Here is a 15,192-nt window from a genome sequence, read left to right as displayed (position 1 = left end):
GAGGCAATGCATGCTAGGTCTGTGCGGGACTCTTGCCCGGGGCTCGGCAGAGCGATCTGGCTTTCTGCGCGGAGGTATATCTCGGCAGCACAAATTTGGAAAGTGAGTACGGTCAAGTTTCAAATTTCTCGTATCATTTCTTGAAGTTCTTTGGTCGTCTACGCATAGCGAGCAGAAATACACGCAGTTCAATCGTGATCACAAGGGTCCAGAGGACCTGAGTAACTAGTCTAAGCCTCGTTGTTGATGCTTGTTTCCTCATCAGGATGCTAAACAGATACGGACAAAAGCTCTTCGAAATCCAAAGAAAGCAATCGCTCTGCGCAGCCATGGGACAATATAAACAGGGGCCACCGGCCCATGAGTTCTTTCAACCTGCGCTCCCACCATGTCTCGCGTCTCCCAGCTGTTAAACATCCAAACTGCGTTGAACCGGCCTCTGCCTGGACACTTCCCTTCCGAGAGTGACTTCGGGAGCCCGGTTTCGACATTCATCGAGTTTTCTGGCTCAGAGTCCGAAACAGATACGGAGACCGGAGACTCGGATGACGAGACGACCAGAGCCCGCCTTGATCCTTTAAACATAGATGATTCTCCTCTCACCGCGACCACTGACTTGTCCCTAATCACACCCGGCACGGAGTACGGGGTCAATTTTGCGAATGGGAAGCGAGTATATTTCGCGGAGGAAGAGATAGACGCGACACCAGAGAAGTGTTACAACGAGTCGAGTACCGCGACAGACCTCAAGAATTATAACGATGCTGAGGTGGCTGCACATCAGGAGGAGGGGTACACGGAAGTCGAGATTCACGCGGTTCCTAGTTCAAGGCCAGTCGAAGTCGATGCCGTTCCTAAGGTCACCCACATCGGGATCAGTGCATCTCCATATTACACCCATACCGCCGTCGATGCGACACCCAAATATGTGGATGCGGGGTGCGCGGCACCAGGGTTGGAATACGCACAGAAGGAGGCCGCGACAGAGTCGGACGAAATCACGGCATTCAAGCTCAACGAGCTATACTTCCTTGATAGCGTTGTCTTTCTGGTGAGTGTATCAGAGTAATTATATACGCGATGGTCCTGTCTAACGCATCTTGTCAGGTTGGGGGGCAGCTATTCCGAGTGCCGAGGTACTGTTTCCTGAACGAAGCAGGCGCAACCTTCCACAAGCTTTTTTCGCATCCGTTCGGAAAATTCGATATCGTCAAGGGGTCGAGCATCAGGCACCCATTACCTCTTCCCAAGGACGTCAGCGCATTCGACTTCGAGAATTTCCTCAAAGTTATGTATCCATTGTACGTCGTGCTGTTAGTTTATCTGTCACTGCTAAGCACACTCCCCTCTCCAGATACAGCCCGTTGCCGATCCAGATGGGCCGAGTAGAGTGGGAGTCAGCCCTGAAGTTGGCAACAAAATGGAAGTTCACCATGATCCGCAGGAAGGCCTTGTCGGAGTTGTCGAAGATGAACCTGGAGCCCATCGACTACATCGACTTTGGAACGAGATACACCTGTGCGGCATTCTTGTTCGATGGCTACAAGAAGTTGGCGCTGAGGGAGGAGTCAGTGAACGACTACGAGGCGAGCGTAATGAGCAGGTCCGGATCGATGGGCAGGTTTGTGCGGCTGAGAGACCTCGTGAAGGCGACTACTGCGGGTCGGACAGTTGCGGATGAGCATGTGCACCGCGAGTTCCGGGAGGAGCTTGTACAAGATGACGACTATCGCTTCAATCCGAAGGGGAAGCAAGGATAAATGACGGGCGGTCATCATGCAGACACGGGATCCATTATGTATTTTTAGATATACCGCTTGTATTGACTGGGAGAGAGATCGGAATCCAGGACGTCATTCGCAGCATGAAAGAAACTTGAACACTGCCCTCTGGAAAAAAGGCTTCCTCTTCCTCGACCACGAGGCAAGGGGTACTTAAATAGGCGCGGCGACTCACATAGTACTGCGCAAAACCTCCTATCAGATTAACGCCCTCCATCTGCGCAAACATCCCCCATGACCGACAACATTGAGCGTAGGGCAGGGATTCTCAAAGATGAGTCTTACTACATGGAATACTTGGTTATCCTCGTGAGTATAGAGATGTCATGAAGGACCAGAATTAGACTGATCTACTGACATTTATAGGCAGGCAAGACGCTTTTCAAGGTACCACGGTGGGGCCTGGAGGCGAACGATATCTTCAGCATGATGTACACGTTGCCAAATGGCACCGCAGGGGCTGAGGGTTCAAGCGACGAAAACCCCATACAGCTGTCCGGGGAGATTAGCGCGGAAGAATTTCGATCATTCCTGAAAGTACTGTATCCCATGTAAGCACCCTTCTGGCTGCGCATTGCGAGGAGACAGAAGGAGACTCATCGTGCGCGCAGGACAGGTTCGAGCAAAGCAGGCGTCGACTGGCAGGCTGTGCTCAAGCTTTCCACTCTATGGGACTTTGGCAAGGTTCGACAAAGGGCGATTGCTGAACTGGAAAAGAAATCTCGGGAGCCGCTGGAATCTATTCTCCTGGCCAGAAAGCATCAGGTGTTCAAATGGCTGATCGAGGGGTACGTAGAACTCGCGAGGCGACCCGAGCCCCTCACATTCGAAGAGGGAGAGCAGTTGGGCTGGCCTGTGTTTGCCCGCCTAGTTGACCTCCGCGAACGGAGCTGGCAATCTGCCGGTGGAAAGACCTGTGTGGCAGAGAAGGTCAGGTTGGAGTTTGATTTCGCTTCAGAAGTCCAAAAGTTGTTCGGGAATGAGATAACGGAGAACGGTGCGTGACTTTCAAAGAGGCACTGTACATGTACTCGGAGGGCACAAATATAGGGAGAGATTATCAGCTGGCAAAGGCTGCGCAGATACAAATTCAGCATCGCATGGATAATTATCATACAGACCTATTTTATAAGCGCGCCGATAGCTAATTCAGCAACCCTCGTGTGAAGTGTGTCCATGTCACAGATCATGGAGATAGAGCGATCGATGTAAAGATGCGTAAACTCAAAGCATGTCATGTCATATATATCGTGACCCACAACTCACGAGTTAAGGACATGCGCCAGTGCATATCTTCGACCTCTTCTTAATCTCGACACGAGTTCGATGCAGCGAGGCACAGCGAGAAAGCCAACGCACGACGATTTGTACTACGACGATCTGGTTGTCTTCAGAGTGCGTGGTCTCATGAGCCTGCAGACAGTGATCACCGTTAGATCATACATCGCGGAATAGGTCGAAGACATACTATTCAAGGTCCCTCGTCGTATCTTTGAAGGCACTTCTGGTGTCTTTGCAACGATGTTTACCTTGCCTGCTGGAGACTCAGAAGTCGAAGGAATTCATGACAATAATCCAATACAACTGCCACCCGATATCAGTGCCTTTGATCTTAGGAGTGTCTTAAAGGCTTGCTACCCTATCTATCCTCTGTAAGCAAAGCAACTAATATGTTCTGTTGATGTGCTAAGTTTGATGATATTCTGGAGTGGTTCGTGCCCTGCTGATCTGACGAAGAACGAGTGGCTGTCGGTGCTGAAGCTGGCCACAATGTGGGATTATCGAGATCTGCGAAAGAGATCAATCGAGAGATTGGATGCATTGGACCTTGAGGATATAGAGCGCATCATACTTGGCAGACGATTTCACGTTTCCGCGTGGCTGGTCAAATCGTACGAGGCACTGGCTAGGAGAGATGAGACCTTGACGGAGGAAGAGGGGGGTTTAGTAGGCGTGGGCACGGTCTGTCAGCTAGCAAAGCTTCGCGAGCTCAGCTGGCATTTCGCTCGCGTTGCTACGCCCCATAGGACCATCATCAGCGGGCGGGATTGTTTCGACTTCACCAGTGCAATACACGACATGCTAGAGAATGAATTGAGGGAGGATGAAGATTACGAAGTAAGTTCACCCACTGTTGCAGGTCGGCAATCGTCTAACATGTGAGCACAGCCTCCGCAGCCTCCGCAGCCTCTGCAGCCTTCGCAATGGAGAAATCGGGTTCGGATATAGTGACCGTCTTAGGTGCTCAGTCGAGACTGCAGTCTCGCGAAGAGAGAATTAAGGAGTAAGTAAGTATAAGCTAGCCTGTAAGGACATAATAGAAATGATTTCTACAGGGGACATTAGCTTGTGTGATGTGTGAAGTAAGAAATATTAAACTAACCTCAGTCTCGCGAAGAGAGAACTGAGGAAAAGAAAACGGCGAGGGAGAAGGAAAAAAACTTATGGAACTCGGTCCGACCCGAGTTGTGCCGCTTCGGCATGCGCTCCTCTCCTTCGCATCACCTGACCTCGGCGCGTGCAGGTGCTCGTTACAACAATCAGTACGTGCGATTATAGGGATTATCTGTGAAGTATGGTCTCCGATCGCGTCATGTTGCCCAACCACGACACAGGCGGTGACGTTGAGAATAGGTTACGGACACGACATCCCATTCGCGATCAAAAGGCAGTGCCAGTCATTATCTCCAGGTGATAATCATCCAATCTAACAAAAAGAAAACGGCAGTCAACGATGTGGTATGGGAATGACATAACGTACATAAACCTATAGGATAGTAGTGAGAGCCAATGTGGCGCGAATCAAAGATCACAAAGTCACCCAACATCGAACAACCTTGCTTCCATCTCCTCATCATCCACCACCCCTTTTCGCTCTGGCCACGCTTGATACATCGCCCACACGCTTTCCGCCTCGGGCCCATCCACAACCAGCTCCAACAAATCGTGCGCCATCTCTGATATACGCGGTCAATGACGGCCCTCAATTCAGTAGCCGAAGTGGTCACGCACCAGCAAGCTGCTCAAGCCTTCGCTTCTCGTTGCCGCCTAGGTTCTCCACGTCTGGTGGGTCCGCAAAGCTCAGTCTGCCCAGTGTGACGACAAACATATGTGAGACCCCGTTGAACTGCCGATGAGGCGCGTAGTGTAGCTTATGGCGGAGGTTGAGCCCCTGTTCGGGGCTGAAGACAAGGTAATGCAGGAGCATGAGAGCTTGCGTGATAGCAGATATTGTGCTACGATCAAAGATCAGACCAAACACCTCTCTGCACAGTAGAGAGATCGGCACGCACGAGATAAGTTGTGTAGCTGAGGACATGAGTTCTTCGGCTTCCTCCCACAAGGGATCGGTGAGGTTGGTGAGTAGAACAATCAGGCTTGGGATAAGCGTTCGTGATTCAACCAGGATGGCCAATCCATCTGCATGTGCAATTGCAAGCAGCGTTAGGGTAGTCAGTATTGATCTTCTCATACTATCGCCCTGAGGAATGATCAGCCTAAGAAGCTTTGAAATGGATGTGAATGAACTTGCATCCGTCCCTGTCCTGGCAGTGTCGACAAGTAAGACACAAATATTCTCGACATTGGGTATCTGGCTGAAATCCTTCATTTCTTCGGGTCCCACCTCATCCTCGGGAAACGATAACAGATGGCGGTGTGTTGTAGTTCCTGTGATACGATCTGAATATGACAACAAGGATCAAAAAGGGAAGTACGAACGGGAAGCGAAAAATGACAAAAGACGTGTTGTACGTTGTAGAAACCATGTTGGCTGCGACGAGTTCAAAAACGTAGTGAGAACACCAGGTGCCCTGATGGGCTTGATCAAGCTGCAGATGTCGGCAAACGCATAAGGAGTAACAGATAAAACATACTATAGCTCGCATTCATTTGGTATGCATCCACAGATAGCTTCCATAAAATTGATGATGATCTTTGCGAGTTCCGAGGCTTCAGATTTCTCCGTATTGTCGCCACCAATGTTATTCGGAGAAAGATGTGCAGAGACCGCGCGACAGAGAACCGCAAGTAAGCCCGATGTATGCTCCGTAGGAAAGGCCGAGAGCAGAGCGCCTATAAAAGAGGGCAGGAAGAGCGTGAGCGCTGCCAGCAAGCTGAACAAGTCAGTCAGAGGTGCAATCTGCGACTCATCAACAAAGAATGCGCGCTAGGGCGGAACGGATACATACAAGATTATGGGAAATCAACAGATTTGCCATCCCCAGAAATGAAGCTGAGAGACTTGCGACCAAGGTGTCGAAGTCATTGAACTTGGACGATGTGCCCAATAATTCCAGAATCCGGGCTGAGGCTGTCGAATAAGCTGCTACATCTTCTCCCAGAGATGAAGAGGCGTTCAGCAGCGTCTGCAGTGTATTTGCACCGGACGTGCGCGAAGCGTGCGTGAATACGATCTGGCTCAGCTAGCATACCAAGGATAAGTTGCTGGACAAGGCCCCCGCAAAACGGCGACAACTCTACTCACCTGCTCAACCCAATCTGGAGGCTCGACGTTGGCTAGTTCCTCCATCTCCACTGACGCCTTCATTTTTTCCATACTTCCGCCTCCAAAATCAACAGCCATATCGAAGCTGATGTCTGCGTCCAGCGTCGTATTGCCCACCTCGACGTCCTCCATCTCGTCTGGGATCACCACGCTTTCCGCTTTCTGACTTCGAGTCATTGGCCGAATAGGGCTGCTGGGCGGTGAAGGCGGTTCCAGAGAAAGGTTCTGCTGGTTGAGGTCAAATAGCAATCCTTTGCCTTTGCCTTTGCTCCTGCCCTTGTTTTTCAGAGGGCTCACAGGAGCACGGCGCCCGCCCGATGAGGGTAAGAACGCGTTCACGAACCCGGGAAGCATCGCGTTCTGCTTAGGGAGAACTTTAGCGCTGCGCGGACCAACGGGCGAGCCGTTCTCCCGCACAAACGTAGCGACGCGTGGACGTGTTGGCGTGCGTTGTCCTGCATTGCTTGGACCGGCATGCTGGTCCCAGCGCCGCATCTGCGTTACCGGCATCATGGGGGGTCCCATCGCCATCGGCGTCATAGGAACGTCCCTCGACGGGCCTGTTCGCGCAGTCCACGGCTTGCGAATCGAAGTCTCAAGCTCGTGCTGCTTGAACGTGAAGTGCGTCTTCATACGTTCCATCTCCTCCTTCATCTCCTTCCGGATTTGCAGCTGCATCGCCTCTGCTGCTTCCTTCGCTGCTCGAAGCTTAGCCTGTTCAGCAGCGTGTGCACGTGCTGCCTGTGCACCTTGTCCATCAGTAAGACTATTGATGTGGGTCAGGAACGAGTAACAAAAGAGGGCGGGCTTGCCTTTTCCATGTTATCTCTAAGAATGGTCACTTCACCAGCTTTAGCTTGTTTTGCTTGCAAGGCCTCGCTGAGGATATTCTGTGCCTCGGAGTGATCTCTTTGAAGCTACCAGGTTATTATCAACGAAAGACAGGCCTAAAGACTTGGGAAGAACATACCGCTCCCATTTGGTCACGAAGGGCGATGAGCTCCTCTTCCAGTTGTTTAGCGTGCGAACCCTGGCCGGTGGCGGATTGTTTAGGTTGGGAAGGGGGTTGCTGGCGGGGAGCGGGCGTATGCCTGGCATTGTTGAATGATGGATAAGACGGCTGACGATTCGGGAAGCGATTGAAAAAGGTGGAGCCTGAATTTGTTCGCACAGGAGGACGCGAATTGTGGTTTGGAGGGCGTGATTGGGCATTGTTTTCACGCAGAGAGCTAACAGTCGATGTCGACACTGGGGGAGGCGGTCGCGACCTCTGTGGCCCCCCAACAGCTCCATGGTTGAACATTGCATGAGATGCGCTTCCACTCGCAGAATCCCTCGCAGACGATGCAGATCTCTGGCTCAGGCCTGCTCGCTGGCTGCTGTCCACGCCATAAAATCCCTGATTGACAGAAATCTCAGGTAACTCCAAGTCCTCGAGTGAAAAATTGCGGCCGGGAGGCGCAGGAACAGGCGGGCTCCATGCGTGCGCCGTTTTCAAGCGCTTTGTAGGCGGTTGAGGGGCGAACGGAGGTGTGTGTTGTTGCGTGGCAGGCAGACGAGCAGTGCTTTGGGCAGGACGATTCGGCTGTTGCGTAACGAATTTGCTCTCCTCTTCGTCGAGCTTAGCGATAGTCTCTTCATCAAAGACAATGTCGTCGTCAAAATAGTCATCCGAGTTGTCCATCGAGGGATATGGAGAGTTACGGGGCGAGAAAAGCTAAATTGGAGACATGCATGTAGAGGAAGACAACAAAAGGTCTCAGTCAAAGAATCGCGACGCGACGCGTCCGGTGAGACCTTGGACACCCCTCCCAGGTAATTTCTCTCGCCATCATGCATCATCGCCGTGAGCGCCTGGTAAACACAGCACGAACTCTACCACCTACGTTGAACCTTTGGACCGTTTTCCAAACATAAGGAGAACACTCGAATATGTGGCAGCCTTGAACGAATGGAACTATAACGAGTTCATCGACTGCTTTGACGACACACCGGAGCATCGTATTCTCCCTGCAAGCTTGGGCAGGCCTGCCCGTGATAAGGCGCTATACAAGGAGTGGTTTTCATTGATCTTTCCTAATTTCAAGGAGTTCAAGGTGAGTGCTTCTTGCGTCCACTGCTTGTGGCGATCGGTGTTGTCATGCATTGGTTACCTCTTGATCAATAAGTTCGAGCTCACCCTCCCCGTATTTTCTATATCAAGGCTACAATTCACGAGCTCGTTGAGAGCGGCGATACCATTGTCTTCCATGCATCGTCTCGTGGTGTAACGGCTCTCGGTACCCCTTACTAGAATGAATACGCCTTATTCCTTCGCTTTGCGCCGCCTAGCGTAGCAGGAGATTTGCCCAGGATATGTCGCGTGAAGGAATTTGTGGGCAGTCAATTCTCTGCTCAATTCTTCGGGAGCACCGCTATGAAGAGAAACGCCCACAGAGATGTCGACAACGTCAAGGTCTGATACAAGGAGCAGGTACATATCAGCTGCATCGTTGGGCTATTGACTTGCGACTGACGTCCACACAGGTGCTTCGAAATGATTCTGAGAAGCGTATTGTATGATCATTGGACAGAATGTGCTCGTGCGAAAGGTGGCATTAAACACATTATTCTCATCATGAAGACAGCTAGACGCAGGCTTATATCCTACATATGCATAATCGAACGCCAATACTCCATCCTCGTGAGCGAGCTCCAGACATTCAAATTCAATCCTTGGTTCCAACATCTCATTACAGCAACATACCCCTCGGGGAACATCCGCTCGAGGATGTGCAAGTCGAAGTGCACAAATCCAAACGTCTGAAGCTGCTGAACCTTGGAATGAGGGGGAAGCAACCAGCGCGACTCGATCATGCGGGCAAAACTCCTGCAAAAGGCAGGGTTCGAGACTTCGCTGAACCACGCAGAGAGCTTCTCCGTGGTTAAGTCCTCGCGCGGTGGCTGATTGTCCAGAAAAGTGATTAACTGCGGAGTATTAGTGCAGTCGCCATCGCCAAGAGGGTGCCTCATAGAGAAGGGCAGCTGAGGCAACGCGTCGCTGAAACTGAATATTCCTGCAGTCAAGCACGATATAACCTTGAGGTGGAGGTTATTCCCGAAGATCAAGTGCCCTTCGTCGTCGAAGCGAAGAGTAAGCGCTTCGAGAACTTCCGTGTCAACGCGTTCGTGAAAGAGGTGGAGTCCCTTGAGGTTCGGGAGCAGCGATAGACATGACACGATCTCCCTAGGGAGGATGCACATATCGGTGAGTCTCAATGTTTCGATAGCGCCCCCGCTCTCTTTCAAAAAAGCTAGGATACTGTAACCTAGAGTAGCGGAAGGTTCAGGGTACCATCTTCGATTCAAGCATTCAAGCGAAAGGTAGCTCAATCGTGGAGTGACGAGCGTGTGCATGAGGGACTCAATCACATCCGTGCCGTTGCATTTCAAGGCCAGGTAGTCAAGTGTCGAAAGCACGACGTCCGATGTCGGTGGGCGGACCTCGCCAGTAAATCCATACTGGAATGCAAGTTCCAAGTCAGAGAGGTTCACGCACTCGTGCAAATTGTCGCATAGACCCTCGAGTGTGTCAGCTGATATGTCTTCAGCCTCAATGACCAAATTGAGCACTGTCAGGTTGGCCCAAGGCAATACCCATTTGTGCGACTGATCATGTACGATCTCGACGTTACTCAGGAGCGGCGCTGATGCAAGAGAAGTCATGATTGTCGGAACGTCTGTGCTTGTGTGGTCTGTGGCGCCATCGAAGTAGAAGTCTTCGAGGAGATTCATGGATCCGGGCTGGACGACAGGCATCCAGCTAATCGCGCCGAGACCCAGTACTATCTGCACTGATTCCCAACGATGTATCTCTTTGAAAAGCAGCGCAAGATACCGAGCAGTCATGTCGCGAGAGCAAAAATTAGAATCAAAACGCAGGACAAACGAGAGGGGAAGGGATTTGGACAGTGACAACCAGATCGCGACCTGGGAAAATAGAAGCTTGCATTTCCTGCGGGTGTTAGGAAGGTCGGGTAAGAACATGTTGGTCCAAAGACGAGGGGTTGACATTGCTACTGCGCGCCAGTGGCGACATATTCTTGTGAGTAGAAAAGGCGCATCAACAGGAGCGTTAGGAATAGGTCCGTCATGATCTATCCATGGTGGAAAGTCAAGACATTCCATAAAGATCTCGGAAAGAACCTCAGGGGGAAAGCGCGTGGGCTGCATGGGTGCTGTGTATAAGCTTTGAGTGGCTCACAAAGCGGAACTTGTCTGATCACTCAGTTCTCCTAGGTCGAGTATAAAATCAATCTGCCAAGATCAGAAATGGAGGGAGATGCACATACTGCTCTTGGGACGTATAATATGGATGCTAAAGAGGAGCTTATGAACGTGAGTAGCGCTGAGTAGCGTAACGTTGAGCCTCGATCAATGAACAATGCCCGTCGGGGTTTACAGTTTCGCATTCCGGTTTTGGGTCCGCTCATCCATGTCATTGACGAAACGACGAGAATGCAATCCGCACATCCAAAGATCAGTCAACTTTGTTGGGTGCAGACGAATGGCGCACACGCATCCTGAGACAGCAAACTTGAAAAGAGCACGTCATCAGCAGGCAATGCTAAATTTATGGAGCCATCACGACCGTTCCAGTATAGACGTATTATGAGGAATGATGCCTGCAACCAATTTCTCCCGTGCTATAGATCCCTACGCAGTGGCCAGCAGCGAAATTCCGAAGTGTTTGTACAAATACAGCGCACCTGGACAGAATTCGATAATGTAGCAATAGCCTTCAGGATGACCCTTGATGTGAGCGGCTCGTCGAGAATCAAGCTCAAACATCCTGTCATCCTACACCTTGCCGCCCAAAATGTTCGCACAGCTGGCCACGTCTCGAGCCAGTCTCGAGCCCCTCCTTACGACTCTATCAAGGGCTTCTGATCAATCACCAGAATTATGTACAACTTCAGCTCTTGCCCCGCCACGTAGCCGAGGGTATCGCCACGGCGAGGAGCGGATCCACTGCGCATCTACATGTCTGGATTGGATGGGGCTGGCTAGGGCGCGCCCGGAGCAACTCGCCGAGGGAATCATGTAAGGGTATGAGCAAGGAGGGAGGGTTTCGGGGGCTTGAGGAGGCCCGCGCAAATATCGGGCAGGTGGATGTTAGAGTAAGAGTCAGCGTCGCCGCAATTTCCGCTTCGGGCTTTCATCTCCATCGGCATGCGACTGCGTATGCCTCGAGAAAGGTGCGCGGAGGAGCACCTAGATCGGCACTGCCCCGGCATATCTCTCGGCAGCATACAGAAAGGGGATGGCATAGCTAGGCTACATAACATCATCCTGCAAAAAAATGTTCAAGCATCCGTGAATACGTGAGTCCTCATCCAGCGAAACTAAGTGTTGAACCAGAAACACGGAATGATCATTCTCCCAGCATGAGACTCTGGGGTACGGATAATAGAAAGGTGGCTGACTAGACATGGCTTGTACAAGCCGATTTCAAAATGAGACGTTGTAGCGAGCGAGGATAGGCAAAGATCTGCAATCGGTAGTAGAGGGTACAGGTCAGGCACTGGCAGGACTAAAAGCACGGCCCGCCAATAACCGTATCCGCCTGCGCGCCGCGGTTGATGAACGTAACTTAACAGACACGTGTTAGGTCAGCAACGAAGACTTGTCTCGTCTTTGACCCACAATCAAGTGACAATTTTCCCAAGTTAGCTCTTACATAACGACTCTGACGTCGAGCTGACTTTGGACTTGCACATCTCACAGAAGCCCATAAACAACCTCCATGCCTACACAGCCGAGGTCAGATGTTTCAGGATGTCTCGCCTACTTGCCAGAAGCGACGACGCCCGATGACGGCGCATCGAAAAAAGCAATCTGGGAAGCCCTAGGCTTTGAGTCCCAATGCTTTCCTATCAGAGACTCTGTCACTTTTTGGGAATCAGACATGATGAATGTGAGAGATACAGCTGATTGATTGCACTAGCCAACATCCTTTCGCCTCAGGGATGACATTTCTTTCCTTAAACAATGTTATGTCCTCTCGCCGGTACATCATAGTACATCATCTTGTTGTGTCTGCTTGTTCATAACTGATATGGCTGTTGATATTCACAGAAGTTCATAACGTGTAAGGTTGCTATGATATGGTGTATACTTCCCACAGTGTTCGCCCCGCTGTGTCCTTCTTTCGGTCATTCAGATTAGACACCCCCGCCGCGGATATCCTGAATCCACATTTTTGCAAAATTCGAGTGCCTCGCTCTGCATATCCAGATGCAAACACTCACGTAGGTGCTCGGCATAGGCCATCTACTCGCTTTATAAGAGGTTCTCTTCATCTACACTGCAAACGCATTCACCTCTGACGACAATGGGGTTCAATAAAGCCGTACACGATGTCCTGATTGTTGGCGCTGGTATGCATACCTTGCGCTTATGTCTCTTATTGTTAGCTTACCGCTTTGTTTCATCAGGGCCTGCAGGGCTTACAGCGGCTGTTATGCTCAATAGAATGGGGATCAAGCCTCTGCTCATTGATGCTGGGACATATGTGGACCATGAGTGGGGTCGAGCTGAAGTTCTTCATTCGAGGTATATCGGTGTTCCAGTCCGATACTATGAACCGACTGACGTAAACGATGACCTACAGAATATTGGAAGTCTTCGAAGTAAGCACTCAAACTATGTTTTGGGGTCTGTCATCAGCTATGGTTCTTGTTCCTGACTCTGGTCTAGAGTCTTGGCGAGCCGTACCACCACGTCATGGCGATGTCACGCGCCATGAACTCGCAGACTATCTGGAAGTTGGAGGACGGAGTCGCGAAGCGCACTCTTATCGCGCCGTCTTACTCCGGCGCCATAGACTTTAATGTGCCGCATCCACGCAACTTACACCAGGGTCTCGTCGAGGAACTCCTGCTGCGCGACGCCGAGAGTCACAATGCCGACTTCCGCGTACATTGGCAGTGGAAATTTGTGGATATGGACTCTCAAAGTGCCGGCAAACCATGCAAAGTGACCTTACAGCATCTAGGAACGAACGAAATCAAGGTCGTCCTTGCTAGATATGTCCTTGGGGCAGACGGTGCAAGGTCCGCCGTCAGGGGGTGGGCTGCGAAGTTCGGTGTCAGCATGGAGACGCAGCCGACCACTGACAGGTACTGTATTCAAGATCTGACCGGCATTACTTCAGATTTTCCAGATCTCGAGCGCTTCTCGTATGTTATGATCACTCTAATTACTCTAAGTGATGCTAAAATTTATCACCATACAGGCTGATCGTATCTGAGAAGGGTCTCGTGATCAACATTCCTCGAGAACCTCTTGCGGGCAAGAGAGCTACTCGCCTTGTAATGCAGCCCACCGAAGATCTCCATGGACTATCCAATGTGGAGATGTCTCAACTCCTCAAGAGCATGTTCGCCCCTTTCAGACTTGATTGGGACGAGATTGTTTGGGAGTCTAGCTTCACCGGTTCGTCATCTTCTTGGATGTGTACGGAGCGACTACTCACGTGACCAAATACAGTCACGCAAAGACTTATCAACGAGTATATGGTGGACGACAAAGTCATCTTCTTGGGCGACGCTTGCCACACCCATAGCCCCAGAGGTAATTTTGCTTGCTTGCTTGTGTGCAAGGACTAAGTGGGATTTGTTTAGGTGGATTGGGTATGAATACATCCATGCTCGAGGGACACAATCTGGGATGGAAGCTTGCACTTGTGCTCAAAGGTATTGCAAGGCCTGAGATCCTGTCGACGTATGGCGCCGAGCGGCATCCAGTGGCCTACAATCTGATCATGGTAGATCGTCAACTTGTGCAAGCTGCCAGCAAACTTTATCAGAAGGATGCAAAGAAAGATGGCGATCATGCCGTCGACGGTGCAGACCTGAGGAATGTTCATGATATCAACAGCGGGGTAGGTATTCTTTCATCATTGCCATAACCGCTCGCAATTCTGAAGCGTGAAACCCTCTTCTAGTATCAATCCGGCTCCTCGATCGTATACCCCCCAAACTTGCTCGTTATGCCTCCCAACAACATAGCAGAAGTATTCGAGGCGAATAAACCTAGCGCACCTGTCGGAGGGCGCACTCGTCCCGCGCTCATAAGGCGTGTATCGGACGGTTCCATCGTATCTGTTCACCCTCGCTTCGATGGCCGCTTCACGATTTTCTTCCTAGTCGGCGACCTCCGTCACACAGGAACAGTGGATTCTCTGCTCTCCCTCGACACCTACATCACCTCTTCTGGGTCCATCTTTACTCGTTATGGGGAGAATGTGCGCCTGGAAGATACACCCATCCATTTGCGCACTCCCCACGCGGAATGGATCAGGGAGGGGGACTCGACGCCAGATGGTCGCAAGTTCTTCAAATACGAAGATGACGACCTCCCACAGATCGATGGCGGCTACGGCACGCGTTCTCATTCACTCTTTCGGTCGATGGTGATCACTACTACGAAGGATGCGGAGGTTTTCCAGCTCGATTCTTTCATGGCCAGGGTCTCGCCGCTCGGCCAGTCGAAGTCTCGCTTGTTGCACCCCTCACGTTTATTCTCTGATGATTGTGTTTCTCTGTCGCCGTTTAAGGAGGCACTCTTGAGGCATCCTGTGCACGAGAAATGGGGGGTTGATCAAGGGGTCGGAGCCACTGTCGTCGTGCGTCCCGATGGTCATGTTGGAATGCGAGCAGATGGCTATGGGATTGGGGCCTGGAAGGAAGTGGAAAGATACTTTTCAGGATTCCTTCTGTGAGAGCAGAGGAACTTTCATATCACGTTGATCATACTTCCAATTGCACTTTGCCTGTTTGGCCCTGCTTGGCCGCACTCGCGCTGTAATTATGACAGGGATAAGCCAATCATGAGCTCCGATGAATTGTGCCCTACTGTGCT

General features: G+C 51.1%; 9 protein-coding genes across 9 annotated transcripts; 7 read left to right on the top strand and 2 right to left on the bottom strand.

Moving 5' to 3' along the window:
• Positions 1-388: 388 nt before the first annotated feature.
• HETIRDRAFT_320591 (uncharacterized protein) lies at positions 389-1,760 on the top strand (the record flags this gene model as incomplete). Its single annotated transcript, XM_009548792.1, has 3 exons — positions 389-1,051; positions 1,108-1,301; positions 1,355-1,760. The coding sequence occupies 3 exons, from the start codon at positions 389-391 to the stop codon at positions 1,758-1,760; spliced, it is 1,263 nt and encodes a 420-aa protein (XP_009547087.1).
• A 220-nt stretch (positions 1,761-1,980) lies between these two features.
• Positions 1,981-2,865, top strand: HETIRDRAFT_384845 (uncharacterized protein). Its single transcript, XM_009548791.1, has 3 exons — positions 1,981-2,090; positions 2,148-2,332; positions 2,393-2,865. The coding sequence occupies exons 1-3, from the start codon at positions 2,016-2,018 to the stop codon at positions 2,784-2,786; spliced, it is 654 nt and encodes a 217-aa protein (XP_009547086.1). The 5' UTR covers positions 1,981-2,015; the 3' UTR covers positions 2,787-2,865.
• A 242-nt stretch (positions 2,866-3,107) lies between these two features.
• Positions 3,108-4,120, top strand: HETIRDRAFT_384838 (uncharacterized protein; the record flags this gene model as incomplete). Its single annotated transcript, XM_009548790.1, has 4 exons — positions 3,108-3,176; positions 3,237-3,433; positions 3,491-3,899; positions 3,951-4,120. The coding sequence occupies 4 exons, from the start codon at positions 3,108-3,110 to the stop codon at positions 4,008-4,010; spliced, it is 735 nt and encodes a 244-aa protein (XP_009547085.1). The 3' UTR covers positions 4,011-4,120.
• Positions 4,121-4,598: 478 nt separating this feature from the next.
• HETIRDRAFT_319146 (uncharacterized protein) lies at positions 4,599-5,100 on the bottom strand (the record flags this gene model as incomplete). The annotated part of the gene is made up of 2 exons (XM_009548789.1): positions 4,599-4,738; positions 4,794-5,100. 2 exons carry the CDS (start codon positions 5,098-5,100, stop codon positions 4,599-4,601), a joined length of 447 nt encoding a protein of 148 aa, XP_009547084.1.
• A 3,764-nt stretch (positions 5,101-8,864) lies between these two features.
• HETIRDRAFT_440289 (uncharacterized protein) lies at positions 8,865-10,668 on the bottom strand. Its single transcript, XM_009548788.1, has 2 exons — positions 10,620-10,668; positions 8,865-10,559 (listed from the first exon to the last, which is right to left on the bottom strand). The coding sequence occupies exon 2, from the start codon at positions 10,498-10,500 to the stop codon at positions 8,935-8,937; it is 1,566 nt and encodes a 521-aa protein (XP_009547083.1). The 5' UTR covers positions 10,501-10,559; positions 10,620-10,668; the 3' UTR covers positions 8,865-8,934.
• HETIRDRAFT_427444 (uncharacterized protein) lies at positions 10,600-11,756 on the top strand (the record flags this gene model as incomplete). The annotated part of the gene is made up of 5 exons (XM_009548787.1): positions 10,600-10,665; positions 10,927-11,085; positions 11,247-11,525; positions 11,584-11,651; positions 11,714-11,756. The coding sequence occupies 5 exons, from the start codon at positions 10,600-10,602 to the stop codon at positions 11,754-11,756; spliced, it is 615 nt and encodes a 204-aa protein (XP_009547082.1).
• A 159-nt stretch (positions 11,757-11,915) lies between these two features.
• On the top strand, positions 11,916-12,474 carry HETIRDRAFT_409835 (uncharacterized protein). The gene is made up of 4 exons (XM_009548786.1): positions 11,916-11,995; positions 12,055-12,244; positions 12,295-12,347; positions 12,406-12,474. Exons 2-3 carry the CDS (start codon positions 12,074-12,076, stop codon positions 12,298-12,300), a joined length of 177 nt encoding a protein of 58 aa, XP_009547081.1. The 5' UTR covers positions 11,916-11,995; positions 12,055-12,073; the 3' UTR covers positions 12,301-12,347; positions 12,406-12,474.
• HETIRDRAFT_475911 (uncharacterized protein) lies at positions 11,916-15,184 on the top strand. The gene is made up of 11 exons (XM_009548784.1): positions 11,916-11,995; positions 12,055-12,244; positions 12,295-12,347; positions 12,406-12,707; positions 12,765-12,882; positions 12,941-12,959; positions 13,027-13,508; positions 13,565-13,764; positions 13,819-13,902; positions 13,953-14,212; positions 14,276-15,184. Exons 4-11 carry the CDS (start codon positions 12,662-12,664, stop codon positions 15,050-15,052), a joined length of 1,986 nt encoding a protein of 661 aa, XP_009547079.1. The 5' UTR covers positions 11,916-11,995; positions 12,055-12,244; positions 12,295-12,347; positions 12,406-12,661; the 3' UTR covers positions 15,053-15,184.
• HETIRDRAFT_418341 (uncharacterized protein) lies at positions 12,435-12,656 on the top strand (the record flags this gene model as incomplete). The annotated part of the gene is made up of 1 exon (XM_009548785.1): positions 12,435-12,656. The coding sequence occupies one exon, from the start codon at positions 12,435-12,437 to the stop codon at positions 12,654-12,656; it is 222 nt and encodes a 73-aa protein (XP_009547080.1).
• Positions 15,185-15,192: the final 8 nt, after the last annotated feature.

Source organism: Heterobasidion irregulare (assembly GCF_000320585.1).
Source record: "Heterobasidion irregulare TC 32-1 unplaced genomic scaffold scaffold_06, whole genome shotgun sequence".
Taxonomy (NCBI): Eukaryota; Fungi; Basidiomycota; class Agaricomycetes; order Russulales; family Bondarzewiaceae; genus Heterobasidion; species Heterobasidion irregulare.
Note: the sequence above shows the minus strand (reverse complement) of the source record. Positions and strands in the feature narration are given on the sequence as shown.